The 12,363-nt window shown below is 39.9% G+C and overlaps 3 protein-coding genes across 4 annotated transcripts; all 3 read right to left on the bottom strand.

Annotated features, from left to right (window-relative positions):
* Positions 1 to 1,245: 1,245 nt before the first annotated feature.
* Positions 1,246 to 2,162, bottom strand: LOC132180074 (ribosome biogenesis NEP1-like protein). Its single transcript, XM_059592920.2, has 3 exons — positions 1,964 to 2,162; positions 1,584 to 1,865; positions 1,246 to 1,502 (listed from the first exon to the last, which is right to left on the bottom strand). The coding sequence occupies exons 1-3, from the start codon at positions 2,122 to 2,124 to the stop codon at positions 1,448 to 1,450; spliced, it is 498 nt and encodes a 165-aa protein (XP_059448903.2). The 5' UTR covers positions 2,125 to 2,162; the 3' UTR covers positions 1,246 to 1,447.
* An 890-nt stretch (positions 2,163 to 3,052) lies between these two features.
* LOC132179442 (U-box domain-containing protein 44) lies at positions 3,053 to 8,172 on the bottom strand. 2 transcript variants are annotated; one of them, XM_059592172.2, is made up of 4 exons: positions 7,838 to 8,172; positions 5,719 to 7,047; positions 5,325 to 5,622; positions 3,053 to 5,255 (listed from the first exon to the last, which is right to left on the bottom strand). In XM_059592172.2, the coding sequence occupies exons 2-4, from the start codon at positions 6,934 to 6,936 to the stop codon at positions 3,679 to 3,681; spliced, it is 3,093 nt and encodes a 1,030-aa protein (XP_059448155.2). In that variant the 5' UTR covers positions 6,937 to 7,047; positions 7,838 to 8,172; the 3' UTR covers positions 3,053 to 3,678. The 2 variants fall into 2 exon arrangements, with proteins under 2 accessions (XP_059448155.2, XP_059448154.2); XM_059592171.2 differs by having other exon boundaries at positions 5,325 to 7,047.
* Positions 8,173 to 10,843: 2,671 nt separating this feature from the next.
* On the bottom strand, positions 10,844 to 11,740 carry LOC132176898 (ethylene-responsive transcription factor ERF087-like). Its single transcript, XM_059589057.2, has one exon. It carries the CDS (start codon positions 11,738 to 11,740, stop codon positions 10,844 to 10,846), a length of 897 nt encoding a protein of 298 aa, XP_059445040.2.
* Positions 11,741 to 12,363: the final 623 nt, after the last annotated feature.

The raw sequence follows: 12,363 nt of genomic DNA, 5'->3' as shown, positions 1-12,363 counted from the left end.
ATGCATCTTAGTCGTACTTTTGTGGTTGCTTGGATTATTGCATGCACAATGCCTTTGCTGTGTGATGTCGTACTGTTTCTCTTCTTCCATCTTCAACGGCCCCATTGAATAAAATTGGAGCTACCAGCAAATTATTGGCATGGGATCAGTTCTATGACTTGATAAGATTCTCCCATATGAAGATCATCATCAAATTTCTCAGCGGCTGTTCTTCTCTGTATTGGCCCCCATTAAGATGATGAATTTATGTATTCCTATTAGTTTGAAGCAAAATGGACCAATATCATCTCCATTTGTTGTTCCGAAGAAAAGGCATAATACACTATGGCAGAACTTATATGACTTTTGTTCTAGGGTACATGTTATTCCTTCTTCTTTGGAAGGTGCTGAAATCGAGTCCCATATGTTTGAACTTAGTCTTTTGATATTTTTCCTTCTCTATTTTTCTCTGATGCTTCATATTTTCTCTTTCCTGTCCATTTTTATGTTGCTATACTGCTGAATTGGTGTTGAAATATTGAATGTAATTAATATTCCCCTTTCTAATTTTAGATTGGGCTGGTCAGTGGGTTTTGCAAACATTATGGCTATATATTATAGAGGTCCTGCATTATATTTATAAATGGATATACTATTTGGAAATGGCAACTGAATCAAAGTTGCAATGTATCCTTTCATTCACTTACATTGCCAAAAAATTCATATTATGCTTTGGTTTGCCTCTCATTTGTTCTCATCTCATGATCTGCAAGCTGTTGCCCCCTTCTAGACAATGTTCTGTTGGTGTCATGTCGGAGTGATATTTCTATTACGCAAGCAACTCTCTATGCTTTAGGTATTGCAATTGGTTATCAGCATTGCTACTAGGTAAATGGTATTCTCGAACATTTGTGCTGTTGCAGTAATACTATTCTGAATATCAATTTTTGTTCTCTACAATGAACCAGCAGTATCAGCCTTTAATGTGTAAGGATGATGCATCGAGTCTTCTTGAGATTCTATTTTGGTCTCTAAGATCTAATCCTTTCTAGATTTGCAAAACTTGAAAGGATGCTATTTTTTTTTTTTTTTTTTTTTTTTCATGTTAAAAATGTGTGGGTCAAAATACAATTATTCAAGGCCTCTTGCTTTCTTGGTAGCCCAGATTGTGGATTCTCTGCTATTGGCGAGGCACTACATTTGTACAGAGAGATTACTTTTGTTGGCTGCGCGTCAAGTAAATTACAAATGCAACGGTGTCTTGGTTTTATTTGAACAAACAAAGGAAAAACAAGAAATGAAGGGCCTCTTTCCTCTCACATGCAACTGTCTTCAGTTAGGGAGGGCACGTATGGTATTCATAATAAAGTTATGAACAAAGAAAAACAAAAATTAATTGTATGTACAAATTTGACACCATAGTTTATATAGATGAGAGAAAGACAATATATTAATTTGGCGCTTGAAGTCAGTGGCGAGCAGGATCCACTCCAGCCGATTTAAGGGTATCTGCATTTCGAGGCCTGTGACTTTCCAAAAACAATTTTCATTAGCACATGCATATTATGTATACCGAAAAGCCAAAAAGACCAAAGCAAGCAAACCTAGTAAAGGGGTCGGGGCGGACGGGATCAGGGAGAGTAGGCTTGTTGTCCTGGATATGAGCCACCTTCCTCAAGAAAGACTTGTTCACAAACTTATCGGCGGAAATAAGCACACCGTCGGGATCCTCCACTTCCGGTAGGGATTCTCTCCTCTTCTTGCTCACGTGAACTGCCGGGGAATGCATGAGCTGCTGCTTGGCCGTGTGTGTCGCTATACTCATTGCTACAACCACCATTCCCATCACCATATAGATTGGAGCAAACTCCGCCCTCATAGCCATCCTGCAATTATAGGAAAAAGGAGGAGAAAAAATTAATACAATACACAAAGGGAAAGGATTGGAATTTGGAAGATGCAATGTAACTAGTATTAAACCAACCTGGAACTAAGTTTATCAGCATGAGCAGCATCAACGGTTGGTGTAAACAGTTTCATTTTGGGAGCGGTTGAGGATGCAAACCACCGGTTTCCTCCCAGACGGGTCAGCATTGATTTATTAATGAATGAAGGTGAAGCACTTACAGTTGCCCTGAAAGCCATCTTTTTTCTAGTTAGACACAAGGAAAAATTAATCTTTAATTTTGAAACGACTCGATTGGGTTTAGAAGGAAGGGGGTTGATTTAATTATATAGTGGAACAAATTCAAGAGCCCATGTCAATGATGTCATGTGGTGTGGCAATGCTGTGGCCTGTATATATGACACGTTGAGCGGAGCTTAGAATGATGACTTTGTCAATGGAAATACACGGTAAACCACCACTAATGACTAATCTATCCATTAAGATGCGTATCACCACTCACAAAATATAAGGGGGCTTGCTGGCCCAACACTTGTACTTCATTACAATTTACAGTTCAAATTCTTCTTGGTATTCAGCCCACCAATTGCACAATTTTACGCTGCAGTAGCCTGTAGGTCTTGCGACCTAGCAACCAGCAAGTAGTAAAAGACACTTCCTTCCTGGGCCTCCGAATTCTTACGGGCTTTGCTCATACTGGCTAGGACTGCGTCTTCATCAAATTGCAGCGCAATGGAGACGAAGTCCCGGAGATTTTGAATGTCGCTGATTTGAAGATGGAGTACGAATTTGAAGACGAGGTCCTACACCCGTAACTAATTACACTATTTTTGTCTTGTCTTTCCATTGTTTTCTGCTGCTTATTTGCTTCCATAAATGATAAACCTTAATTTTGAATTATTATAAATTAGTAAAATGAATCAGATATAATAAATTAAGGAGTTACTCCCTCATCTTGTTTTCGCCATATTTCTCGTTTCTCTCTATTGTTATTGTTTAAGGCTTTAAGCTTCAACCAAGCAGGAGGAAATGCTAAGGCTAATTTAAAATTTTGTGGCCTTTTGTTTAATTTTCTCTATTGTATTGTATACAATCAATCACATTTCGTATTTTTGTAGCGAAAGTTGTTAACACAAAATTATGGTTTTCAGTTTCATGTGCCGCGTCATTGATGACATTGATTGGAGATCATGTCTTGAGTCTGAGACACAAAAAATTGCATATTGTCCCATGCCATACAAAATAACGTCGTCGGTTTCTAAACTATGTACCGATTCTCCTACAAATGAAGTGACAGTTACACTATCAGGCGGAGATTTTTGTTTAGTTTATCTTTGAAGTGGACTGTAGCTTGAAAACTGGATGGTATAAATATAATCCGCAGAATCTGATTTCAGGTGCTGCTGCAGCTTCTGTACAAGGCCAACAATGGCTATTTATGCCCATCAGAAATGTTATGCTTGTTTCTATTCCTGGAAATATTCACATGTACACTTGTGTAATAAAATTGTCTGAGATCATTGAACCGGTATTCTCTGCCTACTTTTTGGCAGGTCCATCATCTCGATCGTAATATTAGAGCCAGTAGCATGGCATTATCTCACCAAGAAAACTTTCAACGTTCCCAAGCTGAAGTTCGATCTTGAGCACATTCATTCTCCTTCGCTATCAAGTTTTGTCAAGCGCGTAGTGCATCAATAACTGTTTTCAACACTCTACGAGGCCCCTTTTGATGTTATACGGTTGAAGACCAGATGCGTTACTCTAGTTTCCTGCTTTAGAACCAAATGAACTCAGAAGTATGAAGATTGGTCTGGAAGAACTTTCATTTGCTTTAGCACCAAAGCTGCTTTTTTCTTTAGTTCAGCATCATGCAGAAGCTGGATGAGGATCCCCTCGGACCGCTGAAATAATGTATCGGCGATCTGTGTATTCCTTAGGATCTTCTGGAAGAGATCTAAGGCTATGGTTTTGGCAGACAAGGATCCCTTCTCCAGGACTTGTAGAATGGCCACCACTCCCTGGCTGTCCACAATGGCTGCAGTTGCACGAGACAGTGTGCTATGCTCTGTTAGCAATGTTTCAAGTGCCATTAAAGCAGCCTCTGCTACACCAGACTCCGTCTCACTCAAAGTTCGCACCAGTGGCTTCACTGCATCTGCCTTGACAAGGCAGAATGTATCTCTAGATGAACAAGCGGCACCATGAACGGAACATATACTTACATTCTCTGATGAGGTTGAGCAACACCGGGACATGTTTGTTAGGAGCTTCATCACATTCATCAGTGGCATGGAGTGCTTGGCTTGATTTGCCACGATGGTTGCATCATAGACTAACTGGCTGGTGGAATATTGGGATAGTTTGGCAAGTGCAATGGCTGCCCGCTGCTTGGCAAGTGAGCTTCCCCTGGAGAGAACACGAACCAGCGATGGGTACAGTTCAAGTTTGCCCACTTGCCTCTGAAGTTCAGGTTTGGTAGGTTCTGTGTATCGTAAAAGTGCAGCTAGAGCATTTTCTAGCAAAGAAGGCCCATGGCCAGCAGGAGCCATGTTTCCATCAGTTTCCTCATCGGCACTGCAAATCACCTCATGAATGGCTTTTAATGTGTCTGATTTGCGGAGTATCTCATCAATATCAACATCATCATTTGGAAGCTGGCTGATGATTCCAGCAGCAATGGACCTTTCTTCAGTATCTGGTGAAGAGATGAGGATGCCTGCCAGGGTGGTGATTGCTGTTTCTTTTGCAGGAGACGGTGGTAGTGGAACCCCAGCAGGATGACCTTCAGAAATGCAGTATATGAGCCTCATTGTCCACCGCTTCACCACAGGCTGGTCACTGTGAAGCAAAGAGAAGAGTTGCCCGACTGCATCCTCATCTGATCGAATTAGGTTTTGAGCTGTTTCAGATTTTTGGCTGAGCTCAACCAGCAGGTGTAAGAACTTAACCTTAGTTTTAGGATCGGAGCTGGCTACGACCTGCAAAAGGAGATTGACATTGTGGTTTGATTGCAGTTCCTGCAAGCCCCGATATTTCTGAAGTTCAAATTGCTGACTGGCTCCAATCAGTAGAGCAAGAATCTCAGCTGCTTCTTGTTTCTCATGTGGGTCAGACCTGACAAATGAAATGAGACCAAGCAAATGTGGTATTGTAACAGGGTCTTTCAGAAGTCGCTTTACCATCTTGGGGTACTCTACAAGCTTTTTGATAGATCTGAGGCAAGCTACTTTGCATGCTGGGGCACTAGAAGAGAGCATCTGGACTAAATTATGTATGAACTGCTTGTTTTTTAAGTCCTTAATGCTGCTCTCCTTGAGTTGCATCTCTATCAATGCTGCAGCCATCAATGTTCTGGTCTCTTGAGGTCCTGCAAGGAGAGATCCAGGTTGGTATATTGTTTGCCAGTTGATAGGTATCATATGGAAAATAATATTACCTTGGTTGAAGCGAGCCACAAATGGTTGGAAGTGTCCAACTTCAGCCATCTTGACCACAAAATGTGTGTTGGAGGAGAGGTTCTGCAACACTTTGTGGGCTTTCTGTGAAATGTCAGGGTTATTGTTAGCGAGTAAAGAAACCAAAAGAGGAATGCAATCTTTTGTACTTCCAATTTTCTCCGCATGTGTTTCTCTTTCTGACAGCTCCAACAAGATTGCAATGGCATCAGGTTCTGTGCCATCTTTATATATCTGCTTCACGATGCAACGAACAGCCCCAGCTTTAATAATGGTTTCCTGCAAGTTCCAAGCAACAAAAGTTCTCACATTTAGTTGGTTTATAGATGAAATGGAAGTGTGGTGAGCTGATACTATTACCCAGCATTTGCTTACCTTTTGATTGTCACAATATTTAGCTAGGCAGTAAAGGCATTTTAGTGCTGCTGCACTGTCTAGCTCTTTGTCTTTTAGGATCTCCACCAACTTTCGTATGAGTCCTTCCTCCGCAAACTTGGCTGCATATGAAGGTACCTCCAGCAAAACTTGCAGATTCTCTAAGGCCTTTTTCTGTCTGGAAAGGTCATTTGAGGTGATTCCAGGCACCGCAGCTTGGAATTTTAAGTCCATATCCCGCTGTTTCCATTCTTCTATAGAGTTTCTAAGAGAAAGATTTGGAGTAAGGTCCATAGATAGAAGCTCCTGTTTGCAGGTGGGGCACTTTCTCTCTCCACTTTTGAAGTGTTCCTGTATCGCTTTCCTCTCAAAGCTGTGGCCACAAAGGATCGCAACCGGATCTGCCATCATGTTGTTGCACAATGGACATATGAATGAATCAATTGGGTATTGCTGGTGGTATGCGGCAATTATCTCGTCCTGTGGCCTCATTACAATTTCTGTACTGTACAAGAACTGTATCAACTGCGATAACTGAAGTGCCTCTGCCTGCTTCTTTTGATCTTCCATTTCTTCTTTCTCCTGCTTCAGAAGTTCCAGCTCATTTTGTACCATGGATGCATTCATACTAGCACCAACCGCTTCTGCAATCTTCCCCAGGAGCTTTACAGCGTTCTCCTGATCCTTACTGTTCTGGGATATTGAATCCTCTATTTCTGAAGCAATTTTGTCTGTTGCTAGTGCTGACTGAAACTCCATTGTGCTCAGATTGTCAATGATCTGGTTAGTCATATTCTTCAAGTTCAGGGCGATGTCAAGATTGATCAGCTGAAACGAGGAAATGGCCTTGGCAATATCTTTGGCAACATCCTGCATCTGCAAGAGTATTGAGTGTGACTTAAATAAGAGACGGATGCGGCTTCCAGATTTGTAATCTTTAATGATCTTGCAGGCTTTTTTCAGCTGAAAACTCAAGGTCTCTAATGCAGCGGTTGTGGATTCTGAATGTGTTGCATCAACAATTTTCTGGGCATTCAGCGAAGCAAGGAGCATTTTCAGCTCAAAAATAGTCTTGGAGAATTCCTGAAAGCTGCCCTTGTTAAGCACGACATCGCTTGTTTCACTCCCAAGTTCCATTGCCTGTTGTGTTACCTCATTCCATAGTTGCTGCACTACTGCCATCCCTACATCCACGATTCCTACATTTTTGAAGTCCATTGAATTATCTGAAGTTGCTGAAATTTTAAGGTATGGATTGGGTATCTTGATCTCCCTATTAGGTCAGTCAATTTCACCAATAATTCCTAGCAACTCGATTGGCATTCATTCCTGCAAATCCTCAAATCAGAAAACATTTAGCATTTGGATCTGCAGTAGTACAAAGTTGGACTACACAAAATTTTCCTTTCATCATACCCGCTCTTTTTACTGGCAGGTTGTCTGTCTATGTGGCTGGAAAGAGATGCACTGTATTTTGAAGCATTTTTAAAGGTGGAATTGCTAATAATTGTTGGGATTCAAGCTGAAAATCTGGCTGGAGATTACTTCCAATGAAAATTGGGCAAGTAATTAGCCATGGTTATTCCTAGAGAAATTAAGTCGCCCCGGTGAGCAATGCTTTCACAATATTTTATAAAAGAGAATTATTAGAATTCATTTGGTATGATTACTATTATTAAGTAGAAATTGTTCATCGATTAAGTTGTGGTTTAGCATTCTGGTGATGCTGCTGGATAATTTCTTTTGGGTGTTTTTTTTTTTTTTTTTTTAAGCTGTTGTGTATTGTGTGTGCTGGTTGTAGGTGATCCTTTTGCTACATATAGTAAGTCTGTAATATCTCAGAAGATTGAGATTATGGGTCTGTATAGATTGTACAGGTTGTTTGGTGGGACGTTGGTTGAAACTAATTGTAAGTAGATGCTTTCCTTTGCATCTGAGTTCCAGCTCTTTGCTGGAGAGATGTTTTTTTTGTTATAATAAATTTCAGTCGTCCATAAAAAACTTTAGCAGTGACAGACATTCATTCATGTTATATTGTTATAAGCATATTAGTCAACTCCGGCACACCTAGAAGAAAAATAGACTAAAAAGAAATATGAGGAGCTCGAGTTTGTCTCACCTGTAGAGCTGGTTCTCAAAGGCAAATTCAAACCGGAAATTAATACTCCGAAAATTCCCCCGTGGTTGTGTCTCTCCAGTCGATATGTTGGTTGGTTGCTATTGACTTGGTGAAAACGGAGGTAGCAAACCGCAGTTACTTATGCTGCTGGCCGGGGTTGTACAACTACAAGTAGTTGTGTGAAATAGATAGACATGGAAACAGTGTGGAGGATTTTAACGAAGACGAGAGAGGATGCAAAGAGAGACAGAGTGTGAACGGGAAAAAACTGGGTTGGTCGGTCGATCAAGTTCAAACGACGAAAAAGTCCTGGTGGGTAACTGGTGTAGGGGGAAGGACAATGAATGTGAAAATGTGGTAATCTGTCGGGGACCCAGTTGAATTCTTCACACACCCAATTAAAAAAAAAAAAATAATAATAATAAAAAAAAGATTATAATTAGATTATAATTACTTTGAAGCTTGAATCTAACCTCGCTTAGTTGTTGTATTCTATTTCTCCCTCTGGTTTCTATGACGCGTAAAAGCGCAGCCACGTGGTCACTACTATTTTGTTCCCGCGTGCGAATTAAGCGCGTTGGGTTCTCATTCAGCGACACAAAAGACGAGAATAATAATAAAAATAATACTAAGCTTAGGGCCTATTTAGAATTGCGTTTGAGGAGTCTAAAAGTGTTTTTAACATTCAAAAAGTTCGTTTGAAGAAAAAAATACTTGTTTGGTAAAAAAAATTAAAAGTGCTTTTAATGATCTAAAAAGCTTAAAAATAATCAAAACGCACTTTTAACAAAAGCTTAAAAATAAAACTTTTGACCCATTTATTCTCCAACCAATTGACATTCATATATTTATTAAGCTAATTTGAGTCTTTGCTGGGAAGTTTCATAACGAAGACGGCAAGATGCGAAGACCAATTCCCACCACATGATTTATCATATATAATGTATGTCAGCGCCAACATCATCACCGAATTTGAATGATCAAGAATTCAAGATTGAGAGAGTCGTGTCTTGCGTGAACAAGAGTTGCAAGACTCACTCTTGATACATACATACATACATACATTAATAGAATCTACATTTCTGAATGGTGCCACGTACGGTGTTTCTTCAATTGAGCTGAAACTTCGCAATGCTTCACACCCTCCCTTTTCTTGTAACTTATAAGCATCACATCACCGCTCCTACATTGAACCTTTCTCCTCTTCATCATCTTTTGACCCTTCTTGCTTCCGTTGAAAAAGTTTTTAATCTTCCAACTTCCAAGCAATTACTAGATATGAGGTATTCCCATATTTTACGCCTTTTCTTTTTTCATCCAATATAATCCATTTTGGGATTCACAGTTGTAGCATAGTACTAGGACCAACTTTAAATGGTATAATTGCATTAAAGAGACTTGTTACTTGTATATCTGCCATCTATCTCTTTTGCAAATTAAACATTGAATTTGTAGGACTCACAAATTCAATGGACAACCTGTGTAAAAATTAAAGAAAAAAAAAAAAAACATGTTTCTTCTTAATTGAAATGTGATGCGACAAAGATAATGTTCGAACTCAAAATCATTGTCAGTTATACCAAAAACTTAAGTCAATAAAAGAAATTATTTATTTAATCATTTAATTCATACAGTGAGTTACCCTAACACATAATGATTATAATAAAATTTGAAACTCACTGAAAGTGTGTTTTATTAAACTTATCTATTGGTTAGTGATTTCCAATGTTTGATGCCGTAGTCACTATCGGAATAGGCCATGTAAAACGAAATGACATAGTTTATATTAAGGAGACTTTATAACATGGTAGCTTTGAGTAATTTCTATAGAATTTTACACAATGCCTATGTTTGATGAAGCCGAAATCCGTTCAACTACGATTACCTCAATTGAGTATACTTGCAAATATTAAGAAAGAAGGCTTTAGAGACTTCTATACCTAAGTCAGTAATAGATTATGGAAAACTCTTCTTTTAGTAAAGAAGAAGATATGGTCTAGTGCATATTTTGAATAATTGAATGTGTGAGGTACTTATCTTTCTTTTTGTATCTTGCTCTTCTCAATCGATGATCATATTTTTTTTTGCCACACGTATTATTGCTATGTAAGCATTCTTACTCTCCTTGATTTTCTTTCCTATGCTAAAATTAAGAGCAAGAAAAACTCATCTTGACTACCCCATTTTGTTTCCGGTTGTATTAAATTAAAATAAATAAATACATACCAACTTGAAATTTCTTGGCAAATGGTGGAGAGGCGTGATGTGAGAGAGTTGCGTTGGGTTAGTGAAAAGTAAGTAAAATTATGAATGATATCTTTATTTGGGATGTCTGACCCTACTTGCTAGCTAGTTGGTATTTGGCAACACTAAAAAGAGAGAGACGTTAAAAGAAAAAGAAAGAAGACGTGGCATGTTGCTGGCCTTGCATATCAAAATTGCTCATCCTTTCCACACTCTGGACTCTGGACTCTTGCTCAAATGTGGAGTTGACATTTTGACCCCATTGAAATTTGAATTCAAGTACCGAACGCGTTGGCCCATCCCCAGAAGATGAAAAAATCAGCGTGTTTCTCCCGGAATAAAAATAATAAATACGCACTCCTTACTCCTTTTTTTCGCAACAAATTCCTTACTTTTTTTATGCTCAAGTCTCAACAAAATCTTGGACTCTGGAGGAAGGAATGGGCTGGTTGCCCGTGGACTCTAGCTCTAATTAATTAATTGGACCCTTTAGGCAATTCCAAGTCCGAAAGGGTCAAAATCTCGCAATACGCTTAACTTAACCAAACCAAATACATTACGCTTTTATGCCTCGGGCTAAAAGAAAACAAAAACAAAAACATAAAAAAAAAAAAAACAAAACAAAAAAAAACAAAACAAAACAAAAAAAAAAAAGAAAAGAAAAGCAGCGGGCTTTTGCATTCCAAGCCCAACACTAGCCTTTATCACAACCAAAAAAGCACACCGGTACATATATCTTATCTTACTTTAATTTAATTTAATTTAATAGTAGAACACAGATGGCGAGCCCAAATCCAATCCATCCGTACTTGTGTCTGGAACAGGTGGCATCCTCCCAAACAGTGGGCTGTGCTGCACAAACTCACTAGAATCGAAGCCCACATGCGGCCCACTAACTACTGATTCCAGCTCATTTGAACTAATTTGTTCAGAGAACCCGAAGAAGCTGCTCTCATTCCAAACTCCTTGGCCCATATCTGAGCCCGCCACTCCAGACCCATAGAAACTGGATGCGTCCGGAGGCAAAGGTGGAAGCTCAGGGTCTTGGGATTGGGATGAGTAAGAGAAACTGTGTGGCTGTGGCTGTGACTGTGACTGTGACTGTGGCAGCCCACCATCCATAATACCCGTAATGGGCTGGTAATTAGACCCGACGGTTGCAGTCCCCTGATGAGCCCAGCCGTCCCCGGCGGAAAAAGGACACGCGGCAGCATCGAAGAAAGGGTCCTGGCCGAAGAACAGGTGGGTGGCGGAGTGGGTATCCGTATGATCATTTTGCTGCTGTTGGGGAGCGAAGAGGGCGGAGATGTCGTGGTGTGATTCGTCGGGGGAGATGATAGAGGTGACAGAAGAGCCACGTGGCATGTCAGAGTAAACGAAGTTGGTGCGGGCCTTGGAACCACGCATGGAGCGAGCAGCACGGTCGTAGGCCAAGGCGGCCTCCTCGGCAGTGTCGAAGGTGCCGAGCCAATGCCTCTCTTTGGTGGAAGGGTCTCTTATCTCTGCAGCGTATCTTCCCCACGGCCTTCTTCTTACCCCGAGAAACCTCGTTTCTCCTTGACCTTGTTGTTGCTGTTGGTTTTCTAGTGGCTGCTTTCTTTTGGACTTGGACGAGGAGGAGGGTGAGTTGGCTGGTGATGACTTGTTAAAGTTCATCATGTATATATGATTCTATCAATAAAAGATAGCCTTAGATTTTTAGATATATTCTGCCTTTGCCTGAATATTTCAGAGTCGGTCACTCGAGCTAGCTTTAAAAAAAAAAAAAAAAAAGAGATTTTCTGTGTAGAGAGAGAGAGAGAGAGAGAGAGAGTAAGTGAAATATAGAAGAGAATGATAGTAGGCCTTGTTTTCCGGCCGTTGCATGTAGGCTGTTTAAATAAGAAGTTTGGCTTAATAATACACCACGTCCTTTTACCACACTTGCCCTTCACAACTGTTCAATTGCCATCGTAATCCCCCATCCCATCCCACACAAATGATGAGCCAACGATGAGTGTGAAGGCAATCTCACTGACTCGATAGCTCACTCTTGCTACTCACTACTGATCGTCTGAGAGTGGGCCCACGATTAATCTCGGTGGGTGATATCATTAGCCAACTTAATTAATCACGATTATTTTTTATTTATTTTTTTTCATTTTATGGTTCTTGAATTCCCTCCTTTAAAGACCAGACTGTTTTAGTTGATGAGAAACAGTAAAGAGAAACAACACATTGATCATCTCTACAATATATCCGTTACATATATATATATATATATTTACAATTAATACTAGTAA

The sequence above is a fragment of the Corylus avellana genome, chromosome 4, assembly GCF_965113065.1.
Source record: "Corylus avellana chromosome 4, dhCorAvel1.hap1.2, whole genome shotgun sequence".
Lineage (NCBI taxonomy): Eukaryota > Viridiplantae > Streptophyta > Magnoliopsida > Fagales > Betulaceae > Corylus > Corylus avellana.
The sequence above is the reverse complement of the archived record's forward strand: the minus strand, read 5'-3'. Positions and strand labels throughout refer to the sequence as shown.

What these genes read in the sequence shown, in the direction of transcription:
- LOC132180074 (XM_059592920.2), bottom strand. Translation starts at nt 2,124, where the DNA reads ATGGCTTTCAGGGCAACTGTAAGTGCTTCACCTTCATTCATTAATAAA. An exon ending in GCTGATAAACTTAGTTCCAG is followed by an intron (nt 1,866 to 1,963) that starts GTTGGTTTAATA and finishes CTATAATTGCAG; the next exon opens with GATGGCTATGAGGGCGGAGT. An exon ending in CGCCCCGACCCCTTTACTAG is followed by an intron (nt 1,503 to 1,583) that starts GTTTGCTTGCTT and finishes GGAAAGTCACAG; the next exon opens with GCCTCGAAATGCAGATACCC.
- LOC132179442 (XM_059592171.2), bottom strand. Translation starts at nt 6,936, where the DNA reads ATGGACTTCAAAAATGTAGGAATCGTGGATGTAGGGATGGCAGTAGTG. An exon ending in TGTGGCTCGCTTCAACCAAG is followed by an intron (nt 5,256 to 5,324) that starts GTAATATTATTT and finishes CTCTCCTTGCAG; the next exon opens with GACCTCAAGAGACCAGAACA.
- LOC132176898 (XM_059589057.2), bottom strand. Translation starts at nt 11,740, where the DNA reads ATGATGAACTTTAACAAGTCATCACCAGCCAACTCACCCTCCTCCTCG.